Below are 26,836 nucleotides of genomic sequence, written 5' to 3'. Positions count from 1 at the left end.
GTACGATTCAGTGAAAAGAAACGAGCTATGGCAGATAATAGTAGATCATGGTTTTCCGACGAAACTGATTAGGCTGATTCGTTCAACGCTGGATGGATCGAAATCAAGTGTTCGGGTTGCGGATGAGATTTCGACGTCCTTCGTAACCTAGGACGGATTGAAGCAGGGTGATGCGCTGTCAAACTTGCTGTTCAACATTGCTCTTGAAGGTGCCATCAGGAGAGCAGGCGTGCAAAGGAACGGTACCTTCGTCACTCGGTCGCATATGCTCCTAGGATTTGCGGACGAATCGACCGCCGAGCCGTGGAAGAGACATTCGTGCCTTTTAAAAGGGAGACAGCAAGAATTGGTCTCACAATCAACACCAACAAGACGAAGTACATGATAGCTGGAAGAATACGTGGGTCCAATAGTGATGGTGGTGAAGTGGTGTTAGGTGGTGATAAATTTGAAGTAGTGGAAGAATTTGTGTACCTTGGAACTCTAGTGATGTGCGATAATGATGCTACCCGCGAGGTGAAAAGGCGTCTTGCAGCTGCAAATAGGGCTTTTTACGGACTTCGTAGCCAGGTGAAGTCGTAGTTTGTAGATGAAGACAAAATTCGCGTTGTACAAGACATTGATAGTTCCGATTGCCTTGTATGGCCATGAAACGTGGACGTTAAAGGAAGTTGATCGTAGAGCGTTCGGTGTCTTCGAACGTAAAGTGCTGCGAACAATACTCGGCGGTAAAGAAGAAAATGGCATCTGGCGGCGTCGCATGAATCACGAGTTATACCAAGTATATAAAGGAGCGGATATTGTCAAGCTAATAAAAAACGGCAGGCTGCGGTGGGCTGGTCATGTGGCACGAATACCGGAAGAACGACAGGCGAAGATAATATTCAGAGGTAGACTGATTATTCTCAAGATTAAATGACTGTAGCAACGACTGCATTGGTGTAGTGGATTATCAAAAATTCAAAAACGAAAATGCCACTATTTCGATTGCAAAACATGCAAATTTTGTAAACTTTGATTATTTGTTGAACTTATTTTTCGTGTAAAGGCCATGCATGTTTATCTCCATCGAACCTGGATAATGAGGCATAAATTCAATCCCTAGGATCGTGTAGTCAACAGGACCAAAGAATGTATGTCTGCTAGTCTGTCTTATCAATTTTAACTGAAATAAACATATTATTGAACTATGTTGTCCTCTTTCGCCATTTTACCTAATTATCTCAATTATATGCAAACGACAACCGCCAATCAACCGTTATCTGTACCAATCAAACAATAAACTGATAACGCATGGAAAATTAGATTATGCGGAAAATGCCACCGCGTGCCGATCGATGGAATTATCTTCAGAGTAAAACGAAACCCCACACTGGCGTGGAAAACCAGACTGCTCCAGTCAACCACACTTATTCGTCAACTATCTGTAGCAATGAGAACACCTTCGGCCAGGATCAAGCTGAGGAAACGCACCGGTGCACCTACAACACCCTGCGTTGGCAATGTAGCTAACAAACGGGTTAAAGCGAACCAACGAGAACGAAACCGGATGCACGGACTGAACGACGCGCTGGACCGATTGCGTCACTGCGTCCCACTTCCCCAGCAGTTCACCGTAACCAGATGTGACCACACGACACCCCAGAGGTTGTCCAAAATCGAAACGCTACGTTTGGCAAAAAACTACATTTTCGCGCTGGCGGAAACATTACGCGAGAATCGACGGTTGACCTACGACGAACTGTTGGGTATTTTATCCTGCCAGTTGAGCCAAAACACGTGCAACATGCTAAGAAATCGACTTCAAATGGATGAAGCGCTGAAAGCAGAACTGATGGAACCGTGCTACGTTACAAATGTGTGCTGCTGTCCCTGCTCTGGAATGTACCAACCATCAGTGCGAACGCGAAGGTACGATTGTTCAGTGAACGGCACAGGATTGTCCAACGACGACTGGATAGCACCGGGAAGTGCAACGGCGGATTGCTGTGCATGTGCTGGTGAGGATAGTAGATTTTATTAGCGTTTAAAAATGTCTTTATGTTGAATGTTGTACGCAATAAATATGTTCAATCCACGTTTTGGTTAATCATTTATTCACTAAGCGATTTCAACCCAGCTGGCCATTAGCTGCATATATAAAAATTAAATTACATTTCATTTTACAAAGGAAGCGTTATGAGCCGAAACTATTACTATTTACGGAGGATCAAAAGACGCTATACTTCATACACACCACTGAAAATAACCAAATTCACACCAGAGCAATTGAAGTCATTGTTGTCATAAAAAAATGTCAAAAATGAACGCTTCATCGTAAAGAAACATAACTGTAATTGTTTACTACAGTATACGTAGCAACCATTCATCCCACATTTGACGTTCCTCAACCATAATAAAAACAGCTTTCAAATAATTGCACGGAGATTTGGAGAATTCGTAAAAAAATCAGGTGAGAGATGCGTAATATGTAGTAACAAAAATAACAATATCTAATCATAACAATTTAATCAATACTACAATCCATTTATAAAATTGAATGGGGTACCCGTTTTTGCCCTATTAAGAACCCAACAAACATTAGGAGCTGAACTATAAGACTACGTGTTGATTTAAAGCAGATTAAAGGTTATGTAAGCTGAACTATTTAAACATTAACAGTTTATTCAGCCTATTTAAAATCCAGTATTCGCCAGTTCTAACTAGGCTGAACTATACTGCTAATAAATGTAATAGCGACAATATTAAAGCTTTTATTCAACCATCTTAATTAGACTGAATTGCGAGTTGAATAAACGATGCTGTTACCAATAGTATTACCTTTAATCATTAAGCTGCACTACATGTCTTCAAGAGGTTGTTTCTACCTTTGCATTTGCCGTTATACCACCTTTGACTTTTAGCTGAAACTATGTGTTTAACAAAGGTAATTGTAACTACTACAAAAATTGGCGCGATTAGCAAATCATGAGGAATGGCAACCGACCTGGGTTCGAGTCCCAATACACACACAATTTTTTTTTTACTCTTAAGTGAAGGATTTTTTTATTATTTCAGTATAATCCAATTGAGATGTTTTGCATATATTACAGTTAAATAGCAATAGATCAATAAATGAATAAAGAAATAAAGAAAGTTTATTTAGTTTTTTTTTATATCTACTGAGTTTTCACCACGGGAAATACACGATTTACAGTTTTTCAATGTACAAGCTTACCAAATCACACGCGCCCTCGTTTATGTAAATTTACCTTTTAATTCGAAACGGTCTGTTTACTTGTGAAACATGAATATTCTCATATTGAACACAAGAGAAACTTTTTGTTCCAACGTTGCTATAAATTTTTGACACCAGCATTGTTACCATGATTTTCTTTCTATCCATCGACTTGCAGACAAAGGTACAATGAAATGATTATTCACGCTGGCGAACTTAATTGATATAAATAAATAAACTATTGAATTCGAACAGCGACTTCCTTAGAATTATAAATGACTTCAATCCATCATTCAGTTACCACCACTTTCATATAACATCCATTTTTACTTATCTAAATGTTTTGTGACAACCATAAATCCTCACCTTGGAAACAAAAACGACTATAATCATCATTTTTGAAATAAATAAATTATCTAATTTAAAATTCCTGAATGTTCTAAAAATTATTAAACAAAAAAAATTGAAATAAAAAAGTTATCGTAGGTTGGGATTCGAACCCAAGCCAACTAGGTTCATTCAAATCTACAGAAGGCTACTGTAGCCTTTGTACAGACTCTATTCAGCACCCTAGACTTGTCGGTACATCGGTGAAATCTTAAGCATTCAATGTATGCAAGATTGGTGCAGACAGTAAGGTAAGTGCTTAGTATTCAACAGGTTGCTGGTTCGGATCCAGGTACGTGATATGATATTCCAACAAGGTAATACAATTTTTCTCTAACTGTAACGTAACACTAATAAAAGAATATGGCTTCCAAAGAGATTGATGGCGTGTGTAACTTGAAATAATTGTCTTTTTTAACAATTTTTTCTATGATAATTCTCTCAGCTGAATAGCGGTAACGAAAAGGTTTATTGATAAAGCTGAACTGTGGTTTTCTTCAGGCTGTATACGTGCTGAAGAATTGTTCTTTCATGTGTCTTAATCAGACAAGCTGAATAAATTCTCCAAATCCCGGATGTTTAAGGGTGGAATAAACGATATATGATTACACGTATACCTCCAATGTTCAGCTAGAGCTGAATAAAGCAACTGTTAAAACGTTTATAAAACCACGAAATGTTTGTTGGGAAGGGTACCACATTATTACTACAATAATTTTATTATTTCAGCTTCTTTGATTTATTATTAAGGTCCATTTTTTATTTCGATTATAGAGGTTTTAACGTTAAGGTCATTCGCCTCTTATTAAGAGCCAATATAATAACAAAATTGTCTTGAGAATGGTGAAAATCTTCTGTTTGAGCGCAGCAAAATCTCTAATCGAGTACCCCCATTATCGCAATACCATTTGAGTCAATGCGTTGAGCAAAGATGGCAGACGCTGCTCTAACCAAAGGCTTCAGATGGGTAGGATGATAGTAAAAACAGGGCAAAAATAGGCTTATTACCCTACATGCTCTTTTAAACACGTTTTCATAAAGGAATCAAGTGTCCCCAAATTAGGGATCGAGTCTCCACTAATCTAAGAATTTTCCATTTTTTTGTTGTTTTCCAGAAATGCCCATAGCTCATGTCCAGTATAATATTTCCATGTATTTTTTTTATGATTATTAGTCATCCCTAGAAACAATATAAAACTACAAAAAATACATAGTTTTTTATCATTCCACGGAGTTGGACTGAAAAATAAAAAAGGGGATCAAGTCTCCTCAGTCTCCCCTACTAAATCGAACAATATCACCACATACTAATGTAAGTCTCGTCAATAATAATTTTCAAATATATTTTATTGACATATTGCAACTATTTCAAAAACTGAATGGCTTGCGTCCAAAAGGGTGTCGGTTTGGGAAAAAAAATGTGGGTTAACCATTTTTTCCCAAACCGACATTTTTACATTTTTGATAATTCTAATTAAAGGGCGAACACGAAATTATTGCGACACCGAAAATGTCATGCCAATTTTCTTATAATGTTTAAAATCAAACCGAAATTGTAGGGTAGTTTTATACATACATTTACTTCAAAAATCAAAAGAAAAGTTAATCGATGGAGCCTTGAGCGTAAAATTAAAAGCATTTTCGTTTGATGCCCTTCATCAAAGTCTTTACAGTATCATCCGGTACCAGTGTCTCACTTTTTTCCATTTTCTTAACATGTCCTTCTCATCTTTGACTGTCTTCTTACTCTTCCGAAGTTCCCGCTTCATCATTGCCCAGTACTGCTCCACCGGGCGCAGCTCCGGACAGTTTGGCGGATTCATGTCCTTTGGAACAAAATGGACATGTCAGCATCTTCTCGTAGAGCTTCCGTGCCCGAGTTTTAGCCGTCGATTGTTGCCGCTCATCGTGGTTTTGGAAGTTCTGTACCTTGTATGTATGTAGTCCAGCTCACTTCTTTGCATTCTGGACGTAGCTCTGCGACAAGCCGATCTTTTTAGCCAAATCACGACTTGAGACGTTAGGATTTGCTTTAATCATCCGCTTCACCTTTCCCTCCGTCTTTTTGTTCTCCGGTCCCGGTTTTCTTCCAGCTCCTTTGCCATGGTCCAACGTCAACCGCTCCTGGAACCGCTTCAACACTCTGGAGACGGTTGAATGGTGAATGTTCAACATTTTTCTCAACTGCCGGTGCGACAGGTCAGGAATTTCCAGGTGTTTGGAAAGAATTTGTTCTCTCGACTCGCGTTAGTTCACCTCCATTTTCGTTGAATCGAAAAACACGACTTCGAGTTTGACAGCATGTAAACAATACACATCAATAAGAAAGTGTGCAAAATTTGGTTGATTTTTACCCAATGATAAAAAGTTAAGCCCTGTTGAATGTGTCGCAATAATTTCGTGTTCGCTCTACCTACTGCCATTTGAGAAATTTGAAAATTATTTTTAGATTTTTTGCTACTAATAGTCAAAGTTCACCATGGAGTTAACCCCAGTACTAGCTGGCGTCCATGTGGTGTCTTATTTTCTATGCTTAAGGATTACATTGTGCAAATTATTCGCATACTAACACCCTATAATGCGCACTATTTCCGAATTGTTCACAAGAGAAAAAAAACGATCATCGGTGGTTGGATTTTCCTGTTTTCAACAGGAACGATAATAATGAAACGGAAGCTGAAGGTATACATCGCATCTCCCGTGACCAAAAAGTTCGTTATCCATAGTACTAATTTACTCATGCGCAGGCGTCCGCAAACCCTGCCAACCCAACGTGATAAACAACCCACTCGCCTCTGTCCGTTGTCACGAAAAGCTCCCTTTTGTTTACCCTATGCAGCAATTGGTTGCTATGCCATCCTTTTGTTTATACTAGACAAATAATTTGCACTTACCTTCAATAATTCGAAGTCAAACTCTTTCCCCAGCTCAGGTTGCAGTAAAAAGGGAAAAAATCCTTTTATTTCATATCTCATTTACGTCCTGAACCATGTCTATTGTCAAAATTTACTATCACAACGAGAACATCTACAACGTTGAGAAAAAACCTCCGGAACGGCCACCGAAACCACCGCTGTACCACTCTCGCTTCGAGCATCAAGTGCGTCGGGAAACCAAGTCCAGCAAAGACGCTCACCGCACGATGGGTTACGCGAAAATTCCCCAGCAGAAACCGGACGAATTTCTCAAAAAGAACTGCGGTGTCCGCTTTCGGGCTACCAAGTCGGCCCCGGTGAGAATGTGTACCGGCCATAAGCCACCGGTGCCGAAAAAGAACGAACTGGCACAAAGCAATCAGCAGGTGATGAAATGTGTCGATTTCAAGGTCGAAAACATTAAGAAAGTTGTCGCTACAAGTCCGAAAAAGATACGACCACGGTACGCAGACACGCGGAAGGGTGATTTCCACGATCTGGAAAAGTCCGGTCTGATGCCAGTGTACAGATGTCAACCAAAGTACGGCAAAGTTCCGGAGTACCTTCAGCGTCGGAAGAAAGACCTGGAAGCTCAAAAACAGTGTATGGCTGCAACAATAAATAACAAAGTTCCGAGCTGCGTTGCGGTATCCCAGGAAGAACGGTTGGAGCTACTGAAGGTTAGCAGCACATTTTCTTTACCATTGAACTCGCGAAATTTTTACATATTTATTTGCATTGTAGGGTTTGAAAGCAAATTGGGAAAATCTTCAGCGAGAGTATCAAAGTCTCCCATTACTGATCGATACGGTGCCGAAGATGATACGCAAGGCTAAGCTAGAGAAAAGTATGAAAGAATTGGAAAAGGATATACTAAAAGTGGAGAGCACGCCGTACATTTACGTATATGATGATGAAAAGCAACCGCAACAAAACAGTGAAAAATAGTTCTTTATATATTTTGAAATGGATCTAAGGACGACTATTTGTCTTACACATTTTGATCAAATGTAGTGTGACCACGTGCTTTCAATTAGGAGTGATATGTGAATCGTGCAATAAACTCGAGTAAATTTTTACGTTTGTATAAAATATTCTTTTAATCCTTTACTTGTTGGAATAGTTAACAAAACGCATTTAAGATTTTCAGGTTATTTGATTTTGAGTCTAAGCGCTCCAGGCTCCCTATATATGCGTCAGGATAATCCAAAAATGCACAATGTAAGGCAAGTTAGGAGGTTAACTTCAAAATGATCGTGAAGGGTGTTACGAACATACTTTTTGTGACGACAATTCAAAGAAATTATCTTTAGAAATAGCTTGATAAGATTATTTCTTTTTACAAAACAATAATGCTGATACAGTTTTTAAATCAGAGCTGTTCGAGCCTCGCTCTAAACTGACATTTTATATTTATTTATTCGATCTTCGGCAGATACCGTACAGATTAGGTGTTAATGTGTTAAAAGTATATAATCGCTAACTTATAACTAGATTTAGTAATATGATAGTCAAAGAGTTCGGAAGTTTCATTAAATTTGCGTTAACATCTATCTACCGGATTATTCTGGCCGTATGTTGTACGGTGCCTAGGGATCCATAAAACCGGCCGGTTTCTTATAACACGAGGAGGAACAAACAAATTAATCCTTGAAAGATTATCGGGAGAGTCAATATTGCTCGGCAACATATCAAAAATGAACATTCTTTGCAAGAAGGTACGACGTGACTCCAGCGTTGGCAAATCTAGTAGCATACATCTATTATTATACGGTGGTAAACGGATAGGGTCGTTCCAAGGCAGTTTTCTTAAAGCAAACCGTACAAAGCTTCTTTGAACACGCTCTAATCGATTGCTTTGCACGGCGTTGTACGGCGCCCACACTTGTACAGCGTACTCCAAAATGCTACGGACCAGTACGCAGTATATAGATTTCAGAGTGTCGAAATCCTCGAAGTCAGCAGTGTTTCGTTTCAAAAAACCCAATGTTGCAAAAGCTTTAGCCGTTGTCGCTGTGATGTGGTCGGCGAAGCGAAGTTTTCTGTCAAATAACACTCCCAGGTCACGGATAGATTCCACGTACTCGATGACACACGCTTGAAGGGTATATTCGCAGCGCCTTAGAGTTGTCGAGCGCCCGAAGCTTATCACCTTACATTTATCGACATTGATCTGCATTCCATTCAGCGAGCACCACTCTTCAATATTGACTATATCCTCTTGGAGCTCAGCTGAATCGAGTCCCGAAGCAATGGAGCTAAAGATTTACAGATCATCAGCGTAGAGTAGTTTTCCAGACTTGATGCGGGTGCAGAGATCGTTGATGAATAATATAAAGATAAGTGGCCCTAAGTGACTTCCTTGAGGGACACCGGTTGGCGTTTCAAATACGCTTGAGCATGTGGTGCCGATTCTAACAAAAGCGGATCGTTCAGAAAGGTAAGATTGTAACCACCTGGTTACCCACGGAGGAAATCCTAATCGCTGCAGTTTCATGACCGCAATGTTGTGCGGCACCTTGTCGAATGCTTTAGCGAAATCAAAATATATTGCATCAACTTGCTGGCGCTTCTCGACGGCTGGAACTAGAAAACTTGTGTACGTCATCAAGTTCGAAGTTGTCGAGCGTTTCTTTACAAAGCCGTGCTGACGTTCATCAATTATGTGTGAAGATGCAGCGTACATTGCGTTGTAAACAAACTTTTCCAGAACTTTGGCCAAACAATTCAGAAGCGAGATCCCTCTATAGTTTTCAATATTATGTGTGTTTCCTGCCTTATGGATAGGAACTATAGCAGCTTCTTTCCACACACTTGGAAAAACATTTTCCGTGATCGAGCGCTTGAAAATAATGCTTACTGGTACAGAAAGCGCTCGGGCACAATGTTTTATGAACAAAGGGGGCAAACAATCCGGACCTGGCCCTTTCAACGGGTCAACGCTGGATAAAGCTATCAAAACATCGGTAACGTTTACGTTAGGGCAGGGGAGGCTGATATTATAGGTTGGCAGTGTTTCAAGGTAGTCTTGCGATGGGTAGACAGGAGGGCTGGTAAATACTCGAAAGTGATCTGCAAAAAGATCCACCGATTCGGCTGTGGACTGTGAACATTTGTCTCGAAGATAAACATTTTCTGGAATACCCCCGGAGCGTCTTCTGCTATTTATAAACTTCCAGAATGTCGAGGGATTATTTCGCAGGTTGCATTGGACTTGGTTGAGGTTGCATTGGACTTGGTCACCGAATGCACTGTTTCGGGCTGTTTCATATTGCAGCTCAATTTTTCGAAGAATAACTTTGTTGTCGTCGGTCCTGTGATGTAAGAATCGCTTACGTTGCTTCCGTAGTACGTTGCGCAGCCGGCCAAGCTCAGCGTTCCACCACGGGTACTTATAATCTACTTTTTTAGTGGTACGTTTTTTTTGGAACATTGCAACGAAGAATTCCATATATGGCCTCGTAGAACGCCGAAACTGCCTGATTCAAATCATTTCCATCCAGCATATCGTTCCAGTTGACTGCGCCAATGGCCGATGAGACTTCATCGAGGTTGCATCGAGAAAAATCGAAGTTAAGGTCGTCATTAGTTGTATCAGAATCGTCGCCGTCGTTAGAACACGCGTCAAATCTTAAGACGAAGGGCTTATGGTGAGGGTCTACCTTAAGTATAGATGTCGGAGGGATATTGATCGGATGTCGGATTTTTATATTGATTGTGTAAACATTAGAGCGAATTTGGACCGATTCGAATCTAAAATAAAATCAACAAGAAAATCCCAACGATAGGAGACAAACATGCTACGCCATAATCTTCGATCATCTCGTGTTTAGCTCTCTTCGAGTAAAGACGTTTTTTTAGTACAGCGCAAATTCGTTAGTTGGGTCACGACTGCGCCCCAACTAGCGAATCGTATCCGTTAATTGGGGCAACTGACAGCTGGCAAAAATTACCCGAGGGAAACGCTGATTTTTTTTTCTTTCAATAAAAAACAAACAGAAATATTTTACGGTCCATAAAAGTAGGCTGTTTCCTTCCAGTTTAAAGTTGATTTTTGTGACAAAGTATGTTATTAGTGTTCTTTTAGTCATCAATTATTTTTTTGATATATTCCTTCACATAAAACAGGAAATGGATACACCGTCTGAAAAAAGCCGATAAAGCGCAAGTTTACTACCTTGCCACTAGCTAAAAATCATTGAATAATGTGATTGAATACATCAGATATGACCTTCAAAAGTTAGTAAACTAACCTCTCTGCGACATAAAATAATTGAGGCTGAATGGAAGAAGCGAAACATTTAACACATTTTTTTCACTAAGAACATTCCGGAATATGCATTCAAAAAATAAAATTCCATTGAATTTCAAAGTATGCTTTTTTCCTAGATCGCCACAGAAATCAACCAATAAGCCCCTTGAAATCGATGACATTCAAACGTCAATCAGTTTTTGACTTTCAGTTTTGACATAAGAGTGTCTTTTAGTTGGGGCATGCCCCAACTAGCGAACCCCCAACTAACGAATTTGCGCTGTATAGCACTATTCGCCAGGGCCGTGCCATCCCAAGCGATGGGAAAACCGCCCCTAGTGGAGGGCCTTCCACTGCATCAAAAAGGTAGCTCGATCCAGATGCCGATGGAAACGAGGCGGCGGCCAATAAACCGATTCTGGCCAATAACAAGATCGCTAGTCTGTCACACCAGGTGATGGCTAAGAAGAAGAAATTGCATTCATTCTACATGCAGGGATTTTCACCTACGTTTCCAACGGATCTGAACAATTTCATCGGTGAAGTTCTGAAGGCTACAATTCGTTTGTGTTCCAACGGATACCAAATCGTCGTCCCTTCCAGACCGCACTTCAACGCAGTTCAAAATTATTTGAAGCAAGCAAACCTCTCTTCCATATCATCATTGAGTTAGAGCGCCAAAAATCGGTCCACCGTGAAGTAACGCAGTAATAACTACTTCGAGTTTGGTCATGGAGCCAGAAACTTCCATATCCAAAGCCGGTGCACGATTTTTGCCGGCAAACGCCGCTCGGACCAGTAAAAATCATCCTAACTAAACTACCCAGTGTAATCCAGGAGAAGACCTTCGAAATATGGAATTCACACAAAAACTTCCTCACTCAAACCCGTTTTGGTCTCTGGCTAAGCATCTTAAATAGGGACCAAAACCAATACCTCCCTCCACTAGTGGTCAAAATGATCAAATTCATGCCTTTAATTATTTTGTGGCTAAACTATAGGGTTTTGAGTTTTGGTGATTTCAGACAAGTTTTTGGAGTTATTAGGGCGGAATTTTTTAAGTAGACGGTCATGTTCCAAAATGAAGTGCAAAGGCATTTCTGAAATATAACTTTTTACTGAAAGGAGATAGGCGGCTTGAGTCTTCAGCAAAGTTGTAGAGAATGTTATTTTAAGTAATTTATCTGAAGATTCTAACTCTATATCTACAGCCGATTCGTTGTTATGAGAAGTTTTCGTTAGCACCCTTTAATAATCTGTTTTTTGGAAATAACTTTTGTCGTATTCATTTCACTACAATAATGTTTTCTTCAATGTTTTAGATATTGTAAAACGCCACAACTTGATGAACATTTTAAGACGCATCGATGCTTACATAAAGAGTTAAAGATTAGTAGTAGTAAAACACTCCATTGATTGAATTTCGATAAATTATACATAACTATAGAATTACAGTTTAAGAGTTAGAGATGTTTCTTTGATTAAAATGTCATATTTCTTAGCCCATTATTTGAGTTCTAACGGCGTTCATATTCTATTCAATCTTAAATAATGGGAAAGTAGCAAAGGTCTACAATAGAATGTTGATGATCTATTTATCTTATCCTCTTTCGATGAACTGTTGTCTGCGTTGTTATTTAATTTTTTATTTGGATCGTCCTCAGTTTTACTCGAAAACTGCAACAACTTACGTTTACCAATTTCGACGACAAACAAAATCGGTAACTAATAAACGGCTTCATGAAAATGCTTGAAAAACTGAAAGCATACTGGAATGCCTAACATAAAATTTATTGTCAGTAATATATAGATCAAATAGAATAGAAGCATCCGATGAACAATGAATATCGAAGTTGCTTTATTTCAATTTTGCACTTATACACGGTTTACAATATATCAAGCAAATATTCATGTAAATATCGACGAGGGGGGTAAGAGATTAGGTTCATTCGGTGAAAATTGCTTTTAATAGATTTTGATGCTACACAAAGCGTTAGTCAATTTCCATATAATAATGCAACATTTGAACTTAATTTCTCTAATTTCCGTAGAAAAATATTTAAAATAATTGAGAGTGAATCTGTGGGGGAGACTTTAAGAAAATCGGTGTGCATCATAACTCAGAATCTACTGGACCAATTATTTCAAAATTTTGTACAGTGCTTCTTCACACAATTTCCAATAGAACTACGAGTACTTTTTGTTAAATTATGGTATTACCTTTACAATAACTCATTAAGTGATTATAATAACTAAAACAATTTTTAACACAGTACATATAAAATGGTTGAATATAATGAAGCCAGAAGCGCCGAAGAAAAAACTCAAATGCTCGTCGTTTCATTCTTTTATAACATTCTTGGATACTAACAGATACTAACCACTCCTTTAGGATTTTATACTAGATTGTTAGTACTTTCAAGATAACATTATTTCATTTGCATATTTTTGCAACTTTTTTAGAAAACTTGTTAAGAAATATGACATTTTTAATCAAAGAAGCAGCTCTACCTCTTTCTATAAACATCGGATCGTCTTAAAATATTCAACAAAGTTGTGGGTTTTTACAATATCTAAAACATTGTGAAGAACATTGTTGTAGAGAAATGAATACGACAAAAGTTATTTTAAATAAGCTGATTTTTATGGGGTTCATTGGAAAACTTCTCATAACAATGAAACGGCTGTAGATAGACAGTTAAAATCTTCAGTTAAATTACTAAAAATAACATTGTCTGCAACTTTGCTGAAGACTCAAACTGTCTATCTTCAAGGTTACATTTCAAAAATGCCTTTACATTTCGTTTTGGAACATGGTCGTCTACTTCTGAAAATCTGTCTTAATAACTCCAAAAACTTGTCCTAAGTCACCAAAGCTCAAAACCTTATGGTTTAGCCGCAAAATAATTAAAGGCATGAAATTGCTCATTTTGACCACTGTGCACTGGTGCCATCTGAGGGTGCAGACAACGGCATACCTCCTATAACATCAACCGAAAATGCGAATCCGCTGGGGCAACAGTTTGTGTGTTCCCACAACTTGGAACAAAACATAGATAGTCCGCACGAAAGGGCCGTTAACGAGAACATAACCGTGATTCATCGATGGGACATTCAGATCCTCGAGGAATCGACAATCACTGCGGATGAGCTGATCGAGAATCACTGATGATGAGCATTTGAGCTGCAGCTCATTTACTTTCATAGCTACAATAACCAACAGGTGCTGGGAACTAAGCTAATTCCCAGCAGTGTGTAAGTTAGCAAAAGTTATCCCAGCGCTGAAAACTGGGGATGATCCTTCTGTTTTCAAAAGTTACCGACCTATCAGCTTACATTCCGCCAAACTGTTTGAGAAATGAATCCAAAGCGGCGGTTTCCTTGGGGAACGGTTTGGGTTCCGCAAAGGAAGATCATCAATCCAACCAGTCACACTCATCATCCAGCGGAATAAGTCGGCGTCCCAAACGACACCGGAAAAATGTTTGACAATGTGTGGCATGATTACCTGGTGTTTAAGCTGTATAGATACATTTTCCCAATGTATTTTATCAAGATTAACAAGAATCCTGCGCTGGTTTCGTTCTTACCTCGATGGAATGCAACTCCAAATCAGCATTAAGGACTGTCTATCTGCGCCATTCTTCGCTACATCCGTCGTCCCACAAGGAATCCATGTGGTCCCAGTAATATTCCTCCTCTCACTACTTTAAAGACGTCAATATCAAATTACAAGAACCCCGTCTGTATTTGACCGACGACATGAAAATTTTTAGACAAATACGGGATAAAACCGATGCCGAGTTTCTTCAGAGTAAACTGGTGTGACCTAAACAGAATGGTTTTAAACCCGAGCAAATGCTCAATTGTTACGTTTACGCGGAAACACCATCCGATTCAATTTAACTACCATTTATTCGTCTCGAGCATTCCAAGAGAAGGATCTTGGAGTCACTATGGATTCAGCACTTACGTTCAAACTACATACTTCAAACATAGTGGATAAGGCATCAAGACAGCTTGGGTTCATTGTCCGAATAGCGAAAAGCTTTAGGGAGGTATACTAATGTCGTTTTTGCTTGAAGTGAAACTGAGTCAGTTTCTAACCTCAACTGCTGTCAAAATATATGAACTGACAGCGGTTGGGGTTGAAACCTGACTCAGTTTCGGGTTCAAGCGAAATCGCCATTAAAATCACTGCGTGCTGGTCCGGTTAACACTAGAGTATTGGTCTGCTGTTTGGAATCCGTACGACCAGAACAAAAAAAAACAAAAAATCCGACAATTTCCTTGGAAAAACAGATTCGAGCTGGCGAGCTACGAAAACCGTTGTCAGTTAATACAGCTCAATGTTGTGTACCCAAAAATGGGTATAATTTAGTACAACACTAAATTACACCCTAAATTAGGTTACGCTCTTTTGGCGTACCTACCTTTGCAGAAAGCAAAACAAAAACATCTGCATTCGAGACGTCAGTCTCTCTTTGCAGTACGTGATACAAAGTGAAAAGTAGTGTTTTATAAATCTTTATAAAAAGAACTTTCCCTTCGTGGTCCCCAAGTGGTTCCTGCATCTTGTGATTCTGCCTCTACTGGTCCACCTCCCGACGGACGGATCATTCACTCAACACTCTGGACGTCCGGAGGGACTGCTCTCGAGTCCTGTTCGTCTCGGACATACTGTCTGCCAGGTTGGATTGTCCCACAATCCTCGTGCGTCTGGATCTTCAAGCTCACGTTCGAGCTCTACGCTTTAACCACAGAGAACAGACGTCCATCTTTAGCATTCAACTTGTGTAAAATCTCTAACGGTTTCGAAGGTAGTTGGGATATCCAAATTAGATGCGCTACTGTCGTCATGTTTTTTGTGGCTGTGTTCGACAAAATTGACAGCGGTTATTCCTCTACCCAGTCAAACTAGTCCAGAATCAGTTAGGATTTCTCAGCATGAATTCCAGCTCAAATGCATCAACCGATAGAGTAGGAATCGGTTGTTTTCTTGAGCAAGATTCCATACTGAATCCATTCAGGATTTCGAACCGGCTTCGAAATGGGCGCTGTAACCCGACTCTAGCGTATTTTTAACAGTGTGGCGGCGGCGGCCTATGACTTCAGCCGGACGAGGAATTCGACTAAAGCTAGAATATGCAATTTCATATTTTAGTAGTTTTAAATAGTTTATCGAAGAAAAGAAGCGAAAAAATGCTAAATCTCAATTAAATTGCCTGTGGTTCACTTCAATCTATGTTCGGGTCCATTAAATTTTTCTTGGACCGTCTTCAAATTTAACAGGTGTTTGTTAGGCCGACTTCACAGCTAGCGGACCGAAATAATCAATGTCCGTACAGGTAAAAGGAAACACGAACGGCGTTTTGCGCTCAAGTGGCAAGATTCCCTTCTGCGGAAGTTGGTTTTGCTTCCAGCGCTCGACTATCACCACAGGACATCGTGTACTTCTTTACTTACGAACGAGTCTTTAAAATACGGTGACGTCCTTTAATACTGTTGATGACGGTCTTTAATTCCTGATGCACATTGGCAATATGATACATACGGATGATCAATGTTGAGAACGGGTGGTTATCAGGAAGAATGACAGGGTTGTTCACTTCGAACGGTTTGCTGTGATCTTGAATACGGCCTTTCATACGGATGATTCCATCGTGTAGAAATGGTGAATATGTTCTTAGGCGACTGCTGCTCTTCACGAAACTGATCTTCATCATACTGCGCAAGTCTATACTGAAAACTTCAGACTGTACCTTCTTATACCACGTACTTCTATCATCTAAAATCACAATCGGCAATGCTTAAAGTTCTTCTTCCGGTAGTATGCGTATCTAGTATCTGACCAATCGATTGAAGTCAGAGAACCTGGCAATATGAGGTAGATCTATCAATTCTTCAGCGAATGCACCGCAACACCCCTGAACTGTGCAATCCAGTTCAGAATGGAAACTCATTTCAACATTTCCAACGGTTCACAATTCGGCCAGTTGATACTATCACGATAAATGAAATCCGGACCACGAACACATTCTAGTATACTACCGAATTTGGCACACTTCGTAGCCAAGTCGGCCTCGTTCAGCTGCGACAGCATCCAAGGCCACAACTCTAACCCGTGAGCATTCTCTTTGATTTGCATAACGCGATCACCAACGTATGCCGTCAGTTTTTGATTTGTATTCAGCAAACTCCAGCAGAACTTCGAATCACACCAGAAAAAATCGCAGCACAAGCATAATTTGGCCAGAACGCATCCTAGCTGTTCCAACCACGGTACGGTTTTTGCCTTTAAGGGCGCTACCCTTGATTTAGCGTAAACCAGATCAACGTGTGACTTACCTTCTCGAGAATAACCTATGTAGATCACACAAGCAAACGCCTTATCGCTCGTGTCACAGAAAGCGTGTAATTCCACATTATCGAACGACGCTACCGTTGGATAGTAGTATCTTGGCGGTCGTATTTCTCCTAGCTTTGCAGTTTCATTTGACCACTCCTTACGTCTGGGGACAAGACCGTCCGGAGTTACATCATCGCATCCAGACTGCAGCCGCCACAATTCTTGAAAGACGTACTTCAGTTGAATCGTAACAGGACGGCCAAAGATGCCCATCATAAATTTCAATAATTGCCGTTACGTAGGTCCCGCTACGACAGTCCAATATAGCGCATCCAGCTTTGAAAAGTTCAATGGAAATACGGTTTCATCAGACTGCAGGTCCCACCTGATTCCGAGGACATGAATACCATCCTGTTTCTGTTCCGCTACTATTTCAGGATCGAATCAATCCTACATAGCTTTGGAGTTCGGCGAGAACTTTAGCAATTAGAATCCACCTTGCTCGTGTATCTTTATCACGCGCTGAACCATTTCGATGGTCGCTTCCTTTGTGACAGCACAATCATAATAATCGTCCCCATTATGTTGTTTGATAACAGCTCGTTCAACACCAGGATACTTTTCTTCTATCGCGTTGATGAATTGCGCCATCGATGGAGACGTAACAGCACCGAATATCATCACCATCATAATGTACACGCTGGGAGGGTCCATATGGTTCATACCGCGCCACAGGAAACGTTGGGTGTCCTGATCTTCTCCACGGATGAGTACTTGGTGAAACATTTCCTTAATATACGCAACGAAATCAATCTTCTTCATTCTGGCACGGATCAGAATCGCAATCAGTGGCGGAACTAAATCGAGACCCATCAGTAATAGATCGTTCAGAGAAAATCCATGTGACTTTCCTGTAGCATCCATGATCAAACGAAGCTTCTCAGCGCTCACCACGCTGAAGTGTGGCAGGTAGTAGCTGTTCGACGTTTCAGCTATTTCTTCAGACTGCCATTTTCTAGCGTACCCCTAATCAATGTAGTCTTGAATTTTGTTACAATATCGCTCAGCGAAATCGGAGTTTGGGTCCATTTTCTTCTCGATAATTTCGAGCCGACGTAGCGCTTGTGGTTTGCTATCCGGGAAGTCAAAGTTGTTGTATTTGTAGATCTGACCTACCTCGAATCGTTCCCCAAGTCATTTGATCGTGCGGGTCATGACATCCAGTGCACTTTGGTCTTCATCGGCCATTTTCGCCGTCTGTCCAAAAATCGCAAAATTTTCAACTTTGCACATTTGCTTCGTCAGTTCTGTAAGTTCAACGTCAATATTTTCTGAGCACTCGATCCAGCAATGGACGATGGTCCAGAAATGTGGAACAAGCGCATTATCGACAATTCTTCCTTGTGTAAAATACCGTTAGTCCAACGGTAGGACACAGGAGCGTTCGCAAACCAATATTCTCCATCACTGCATCATCCATCATCGACAGAGACGAACCTTCATCGAAAAGTACAAATAACTCCTCAGTGCCTCTCGGACCTTATATCCTCACCTTTCCTATTCGGAGCAGTGTATGCATGTCTTTTACATGGACATTGCATACATTCTGCCGACTATCACAAGTGTCCGTATGGTTGTACTTCGAGCTTCTCGTAGAATCGCCGGCGTGGACTAACTCGCAGGCTTCATTTTACTCATCTTTGCAACGAAGAGGTAGAGAAATATTTTACCCCCATATAACATGAGTTTTATTTTGGTGCGCATTTTTTGCCCAGTGACTAGGAGAGCAACCTTTATTAGATGCTCTGCTTTTAGCTCATCATAGTCTGGTGGAGCAACGGAGATAAATTGCTCAGTTGGCAGATGAGAATAAAATAGTTTCCTCTTTACCCTAAGGGGAACCAAATTTAGTTCACTTCACATCAGTGTTCGAATATTTCACTCGGCTTTCATGATAAGTATCCATGTTTTACCTTCTGGGAATAGTAAAGATGATTGAATTGGCAGCTCCCAGTTCAGCATATTTCGGATTTTTTCTTGGCACAATAAAGGGATGAGTTGAAATATTGTTAAAAGGGATTTATAACATATGTATTGAATCAGAAAAATATTTTTTTTCTAGTAATTTTATCACAAGATGGCATCTGTGCAGCATTTCCCCCCTATGCGAGTTTTTTAGGTAGAGGTCCACGGCCTGAAAACTATCTCGCGTAATTTTAAACCTAGAGTCAAAAAAATGTTTTTTTGCCTTTCTCATATAGAAAGGTTATGCAATCACTCTGAAAAACGTCAACCTAATCCCGGCCCGGAGGGCCGAGTGTCATATCCCATTCGACTCAGTTCGTCGAGATCGGAAAAAGTCTGTATGTGTGTATGTGTGTATGTGCGTATGTATGTGTGTATGTGTGTGTGTATGTATGTGCGTATGTGTCAAATAATGTCACTCATTTTTCTCAGAGATGGCTGGATCGATTTGTCCAAACTTAGTCTCAAATGAAAGGTGCAACCTTCCCATCGGCTGCTATTGTATTTTGGATCGATCGGAATTCTGGTTCCGGAATTACGGGTTTCAGAGTGCGGCCACACAGAAATTTCTCATATAAACTATAGGAAAAATTAAAAATAGAATTTTTATTTTTGATGGTAAATGTGTTCAAGGTGCATGAAACGTCGAGATTTGATGCAAACTCGATAATAAATTTGACGACAATTCACTTTTTTGGATTTTGGCACATTTTTGCCTTTCTCATATAGAAAGGTTATGCAATCACTCTGAAAAACGTCAACCTAATCCCTAAATTTTTTTTTCGACTCATAAGGTTTCTGAATTTTAACAGGGGCGTAGTTGATGGTTTACGGAGAGGGGTTACACCCCCCCCCCCTCTACTGTTCACTCCCCTCCTTTAAAAATCTCCTTAAATCACCCCTCAGACCACCACCCCATCCAGCCCTCATACCCCTCCTTTTCAACCCCATCATCTTTAAACCACCACTATATCACAAAGCATACCAATTTAAGCTGGGGAGTCGTTCGTTCATGGGACTTTCGTCCTCCTCACATACCCACCCTCGCATGACAAAATGAGTTAGCAAGCAGATAATATTGATCTAATGCTGATTAGGCTAATGGAGTATGATATTTTTTGTTTCAAGTGTTTCACCGTCGACACGTAGCTCATCAAGTTCGTGGCTGACATGCCATTGTGTATAAGTGCAAAGTGTACTAAGAATGTAATGGACATTTCCACAATTATGTTGAACATAAAAAGCCTCCGTGCCATAGAGAAATGAGAAAGGCACAATTACACCGCTAGGTGGATTAAAACAGGTTTTTTATTCCTTGTGACAGTAGTAAGCGACTCACGAAGGATTTTTTTTTCGATATTTGGCTTTTTCGCGATATGGCGCACTATTAAGTGAAAAAACGCCGAAAATACCATTAAAATCGAAACAAATTGTTAATTTAACAAAAATTAAGCAATATGAAATTAAAATCCTACGCACGTTTCTGGAGAAATCATTTCGAATATGCTGTGAAAATTTCAAAACGACCAAAAGCCATTTGTTCGAGTTGCATTTCCGGCCAACTCAAAAAAGTGGATATGAGGTTAACACAAGAGGCGTTGCGGAAGAACTGATAATTTGAGCATTTATATATCGTATTCGTCTTTCATTTTTTGGGATAAAATTTTTAGACTTTTAAATAAAAATTCGACGTTTTAAAAATTCTACGGTGGTGTAACCACTAAAATGCCAATTAGACTGATTTAAGGGGTTACATATAAGTGGCGAAAAAGTGAGCTAAGTTCGTGATTTTTTTAAAGTTTTTTATGCAAATTTTATTTGAATAGGCGAAAGAAAGTTCGTTGGTAGCACTACTGAAGATAGAAAACACAAGTTGAATTAAAAAATATATTGAAGGTTGTCGGAGTTATGGTGCATCCCCCAAAGCATGTTTTTTGGCAAAGGTTTGCCAAAAGATTATTGAAGAGAAATGTATTGTGGTGTACTTAATTGGATCGGTTTCCTAAAAGAAATTTATTATCTTACAAAAAAAACATATTGACCAAAAAATTGAGTTCTTCCGTGTTAAAAGTTTTAAACAAAAATTTATTGCTAAGAATCGAAAATTTTTAGATGAAAAAGCAACCGTTCAAGTACACGAGAATGTAAATACAAACAATTCAAAACAAAGTTTATGTAAATCGGATCTCTTTTGGAAGCTTTTGAGACATCACGTTCACCGCAACGGTACTTTTCAAAAAACTTCATTCCGAGATGATTGCGTTTAAAGTTTTGTGCTTACTTCATTTGTGGAAGAACCTGCGCGCTGCAAACGGTTGTGATTAAAAATTTAATGGTTCGATCTGGATGAAATTTTGCACAGATATTTTCAAAAGCATGTACTTTAAGAATATCTAATATATTTTTTCCGATTTTCTGAGTTCCAACCAGTTTTTTAACCCCTTAAAGGATATTGAGACTACTTTCATCGTAATTATATTATAACCCTACTCATTTGAAACCTTTACTTAATCGGCGTCTGCCATCTTTCTTCATCACATTGTCGCAAATAGCAGGGTGAAAATTAGAGCACTCGAATTAAATTTTCGTTGCGTTTAAACACCAATATTCTACCTTAATCCAATCATTGCAAAAATAAAACCAACGTTGTCTTCAAATCATTCTCAAATACATGTTTAAAAAAAGGGTTCTAACATTAGTGTAATGCTCAAATGTCTATTAATTTGCTCTACCGAACGTGCATAGATTACACACTTAGTTTGAATTATTGAGTAATGGAAAATTTTACTTGGGTTTTGATAGTCAATTTAGTAAACCAATTCTGTTACCAACTCTCCGCAATATTCTCTTTTTACTCAATCGTGAAAAATACTCAGATAATTTTCAGATGGGGATTGCTGACTTGTTCAGCAATTTCATCATTAAATTTGACGAATTGGTAGTGGAAGTTAATTTACCAGCTTTTTAATGGTTGCACAGAAAATTAAAAGACGATCGAAAGAAATCTTACATTTCTTGAACCAGGCCCGTAGCCAGGATTTTGTTTCGGGAGGGGCTTGAAAATTATTGCATAAATGTATAAATTCTGATGACTTGAGATAGTCACAGTAAACTGAATGTAATTATGAAATGTTCTCAGTGAAAACAATTCCATAACTAAGACAATAGACACTAAAAACCCTAAAAATATGTTGTCTGTTACAAGAAAAGCTATAGTGCATCGACGAATTAAATTTGATTATTATAAGTTTATAAGTTAAAAATTTCTCTCAAGATTCATCAAGAGATCAAAGTATTTAGGGCTGATTGAAAATGCTACGCATTCTAGACTACACGTTTACAAGGTGTAGAAGACGCTAAATTGGAATGAGTACAAAAATATCCAAAAACCCGCCTAACGAAACTTTACACGCATTCGGTAATCAGGAGAACGAAACCAACGTTAAGGTTGTCCCCATGGATAGGAATATATCAGTGTGAAATCCAAGTTTACCGTTGCAAAGAATGTCCGAACAAAGTGAACTTCAACTCCTATTTTCATGATCAGGCTACTATTACTAGTTCTGTGACTTCATCCGAAGTATGCGTAATTATAATCCTGAGAAAAACACATGTTTTTTCATTTGACTCTCGTGGGGAATGGGTTAAACGCTATCTTCGACAATATTATCAGGCAACTGAGAATAACTATCTATTTATTTATTTAAGTAGATTCTTTTTAGATACTTTCATATCATTGGACTTACGAATTAAAAATATCGTAGACTGATTTTCCTAGATCCCTGAAACTATAGTAAAAGTCAAAATGTAAAGTGAGTGCAAAAAACTACTGATTCCACTACAATGCAAGAATAAGATCATTAACTCATTGACGTTCAGAATTTTGCAAAACCGTTGGAACTTGAGAAGATTACCTAGATTAAGTAAATATTATATTTGAACATTTGAAGGTATTATTTCGGATTTCATGGGTTTTTGGACAATGTAAAATATATATTTCAATGATTTAATCTACTAATGAAAACTACCCAGAATTTAATCTACTGAGCGAAACTGCTCAGAACTTGTTCACTAATCGAAAGAAAATTACTTAGCACTGATTCTGAATGCTTCTAATTTACGTAAAATTAGGTAAATATATCACCACCAAAATAACTAGAAACTATAAACACAAGTGAGCTTAATAATTTCAGCATCACTTGCTTCCGACACATGAAAGAGAACACATCGCACTTACATCTAATTTTCAAAAGAGGGTTTCTTTTAGAGTTGTCTGTTTTCAAATCACAGCAGATTATCCGTTTCCTGTGAAACTTTTGCAAAACTTTATGTCAATTCGTCAATTTTGCCTTTATGTTTGCGAATATCTGATTTGTTCCTTGCTTCTCGCTCTCAATAATTATCCTTCCAAATGGATTCCATTTCTCCCAAATATGACATTAATCTGCGAGTAAGCGATATCCGATCTTGTAGCGGAACATTGATGTTCTCATCGTCCATATATAGGAGGATCTTAATTATAGCATTGTCACTTTCAACCATGTGTTTTAAGTTGTTCGAAATGAATGGTTTCATCTGGGCTAATTTGTTGAGCGCTAAATGCCTGACATGGTAGAACTCGCTTCCGAAAGTCCAACCTCCATTTACACCTTCAGGAAATGTTCCACATTATGAATACTCGGTCCTAAGCGAATCATCAATAATTTTATAATCACCGTATTTGACTGGAGCACCACTTCTTGCTTCTCGACAGATTACTACAGCAACAATTATAGTAACAGTTTCTTTTATTCTTTAGGCAAGACACACAATATAAAAGTTACTATTTTTATCGTTCGCGTCGCACTGGCTCGAGCAAAAGCATAAAGTGACTGAATTTCGTGACCATTGCCTTTGGTGGTTAGAAATAGCCTTCTTCAACTTTTTCTCAAAGATTTGTTCAAACCAAATGAGCAACAAATTTTGTTAAACATCGCCGGTTTTTGAAATTCATTTTTGAAAAATTTCGGGAGGGGCTTTAGCCCCCTAGCCCCCCCTCTGGCTACGTGCCTGCTTGAACTTGATTACGAATTTTAGCCCGGGATTTCTTAACACAAATATTCTCATTATCAAAAAATCGCTTGTTCGCAAAAATTATCAATAATTATCAATAAAGCCGAATTATTTCCACATTTTCGCGATTGAAACTACACTTCCTTGCACTATCAGGCTTCTAATTATCACACTTGCGAGTCAAATCCTTTATACAAAATCGTCATGTGTAAAATTGCCCAAGTCAAAACCTCAAACATAATGACGATCAGAAAAATTTCACTATAACTGCTTTTTTCCTGGTTTTTGTTGAAAATTCATGGTTTTAAGAAAGACTAAGAAGTATTCGCAATGTTCAAACACGTCGTGTTAATGTTTTTCTCCGAAAATGGCAGATGGTTTGTTGTACATGATTTGTAAGTTTTTGACGAGATTCTATGATGTTTAACTTTTTGCCGAACAAGTCAGTTTTTTACTGCATAGTGGATAATTTACCGAAAAAAGCAAAAGTAATAATAAATTCAATTGAAAATATTCCAGGTTTTAGCAGCAAATTATTCGTTATTTAATTAATTAACTACCAAAGTCGCTGAACAATGAATACACTTTCGCAATTTTTTAAATCAATTGCTGATCTCCGTTAAATATTACTGTGCAAATCGTCAAATGAAATTACCGAACAAGTTTAGTTTTGCTTAGTGTGTACATATAAATGGCTGGTTTGAATATGCAAAGCCTAAATAAAGCGCTTATTTGATATAAAATATCGCCGCTCTGTTGTTTTTGAAACCATCTTATTTTATTGGCATTTTTTTCAAACATGCTCTTTCTGTAACTGAGCATCTGATGATGAACAATCCCTCTTGAATTGGGCGAGAATTAATACTTTACCATCCCCCCTGCGTAGTAGAGCGATATGTGTGAACACAAAAAAATCTCTTAATTCTCGAGAGCGTGTTCTCTCGCTTTCGGTGGGAGCTAGTAAACAGCCCTACTGCGTTTAACTGCTTGCAAGAGAGAAAATGAGCTAAAATCGAGAGCAGTAAGGAAGCCTGCTAACTCGTGGTGATTCTTCCTTCAAATTGAACATTGGCAGTTTCTTCTTAACCGTTGTGTGTCCGACGCGGTACCCGGGTACCTCTTTAGGTTTCAATTAATTAAATTCCTATGTTTTATCCATAGCTGGAAATTGAAATTTTGTGACATCTTAGAACTTCACTAAGTCAAGTTTTTGGGTTAATAATATTGTTGGTATAGTAAGGGTGGGAGTGAGTAGGGGCTCCTGATTTTTTTTACTACGTAACAGGCCGACGTGGGTACCCGGGTACCCACAAAACTAAAATGCCCATAACTAAGGTAATATCCAACCGATTTCGATACTTTTGGCCGTTTTGGATTCAGGAACTCATCCACTTTTGGACTTGGTAAATATGATGGTGATTTGACCCCGGAACGGACATTCCGGAGCAGGTTCCCGTGGGGCCGTGAATGGCCATTCCATTCCAATTCCATTTTTCAAATTGCCATAGGGTCCCGTAACAATAAAAAACAGACTTCCGAGACAATTTGAAGAGCTTTGATACTCATATTGCTAGGACATTATTAAAATTTACAAATCATATCCTAGTACTGGAACATTACTCCGGAAAATCCGGATTACCAAAAACCAGATCCATTATTCCGGTTCTATCGTGCAGAATCAAAAAGTAGACAAGTTCCTGAATCCAAAACATCTAAAAGTGTCCAAATCGGTTAAAGGAAGCCATAGTTATGAGCATTTCAATCTGTGGGTACCCGGGTACCCTCGTTGGCCTGTTAAAGGTGTTTTTTTTTGTTGGACACATAACTGTTAAGTGGGCTTACTGCAGGTAGATGTAACTGACTTTGCAGGAATTAGTAGCAGACCGGGGTTGTGCAACATACAGCTTACGAAACTGTTCGCACTTATCTAGACCAACGTGAGAATTTGCCGAGTACAAAGGGCAAATCTTTGTACCTTCATCGTCGCAACAGTTAACATTCAGAACCGTCGGTTTCGGATTTAGTTGGTAGCTGGGCTTCTTGATGCTAAATACAGGATTGATACATGCAAGTTGGTTGTCCATTTCATCCTTCAACCAACGTGAGAAAGTGTTAAACTCAATAGTGACGCCTTCTTTCCTCAAAGCGGTCATGTGCCGAACCCACATCTGTTTGCTGAAAGCAGGCAGTTTATCAGCCAGGTGAGAGATGAGTTCGGGATTTATCAGGTAGGTATCCGCCTTCGCGTTGGTCATCGCAAACTGTTTTTAGCATGCTGATAGGACTGCAGCTTATAGCTTCCTTGCAGTAGTCGCGCTAGTGCACTGAGTGCACGCTGCTCTGAAAATCTAGCGAAATCGTCTTAGGGCACCACCGGCTGCTCGTTCAATGGGCCGTAAGCGCGACTTCCGGAGAGTTAAGGGAAAACACCGGTCCTCGCGTGGACTAAATTTTGCGCCTGTTTGTCTCGAAGTGTGTAACGTCTATTAATGCTCTATTTTGTCTAGTCCAATGTATCGTGCTCCTAACAACGCGTGCTAAGTCGTCAGAGATGCAATTAAAACTTCACATTGATTCCGCTTCTGTCTTCTTCCTGATCTACTCTTAAGTCCCCTTGGTCTGTAGCGGATCAATCAACT

General features: G+C 39.2%; 3 protein-coding genes across 3 annotated transcripts; 2 read left to right on the top strand and 1 right to left on the bottom strand.

Annotated features, from left to right (window-relative positions):
- The first annotated feature begins 1,426 nt into the window (after positions 1-1,426).
- LOC131688046 (neurogenic differentiation factor 6-like) lies at positions 1,427-2,023 on the top strand. The gene has a single exon (XM_058972173.1). It carries the CDS (start codon positions 1,433-1,435, stop codon positions 2,021-2,023), a length of 591 nt encoding a protein of 196 aa, XP_058828156.1. The 5' UTR covers positions 1,427-1,432.
- A 4,493-nt stretch (positions 2,024-6,516) lies between these two features.
- Positions 6,517-7,582, top strand: LOC131690916 (enkurin). Its single transcript, XM_058976993.1, has 2 exons — positions 6,517-7,199; positions 7,264-7,582. Exons 1-2 carry the CDS (start codon positions 6,594-6,596, stop codon positions 7,465-7,467), a joined length of 810 nt encoding a protein of 269 aa, XP_058832976.1. The 5' UTR covers positions 6,517-6,593; the 3' UTR covers positions 7,468-7,582.
- A 9,148-nt stretch (positions 7,583-16,730) lies between these two features.
- Positions 16,731-17,393, bottom strand: LOC131688045 (uncharacterized). The gene has a single exon (XM_058972172.1). The coding sequence runs from the start codon at positions 17,391-17,393 to the stop codon at positions 16,731-16,733; it is 663 nt and encodes a 220-aa protein (XP_058828155.1).
- Between the last annotated feature and the right edge of the window lie 9,443 nt (positions 17,394-26,836).

Source organism: Topomyia yanbarensis, chromosome 3, assembly GCF_030247195.1.
Source record: "Topomyia yanbarensis strain Yona2022 chromosome 3, ASM3024719v1, whole genome shotgun sequence".
NCBI lineage: Eukaryota > Metazoa > Arthropoda > Insecta > Diptera > Culicidae > Topomyia > Topomyia yanbarensis.
This window is presented reverse-complemented; position numbering and strand designations above follow the sequence as displayed.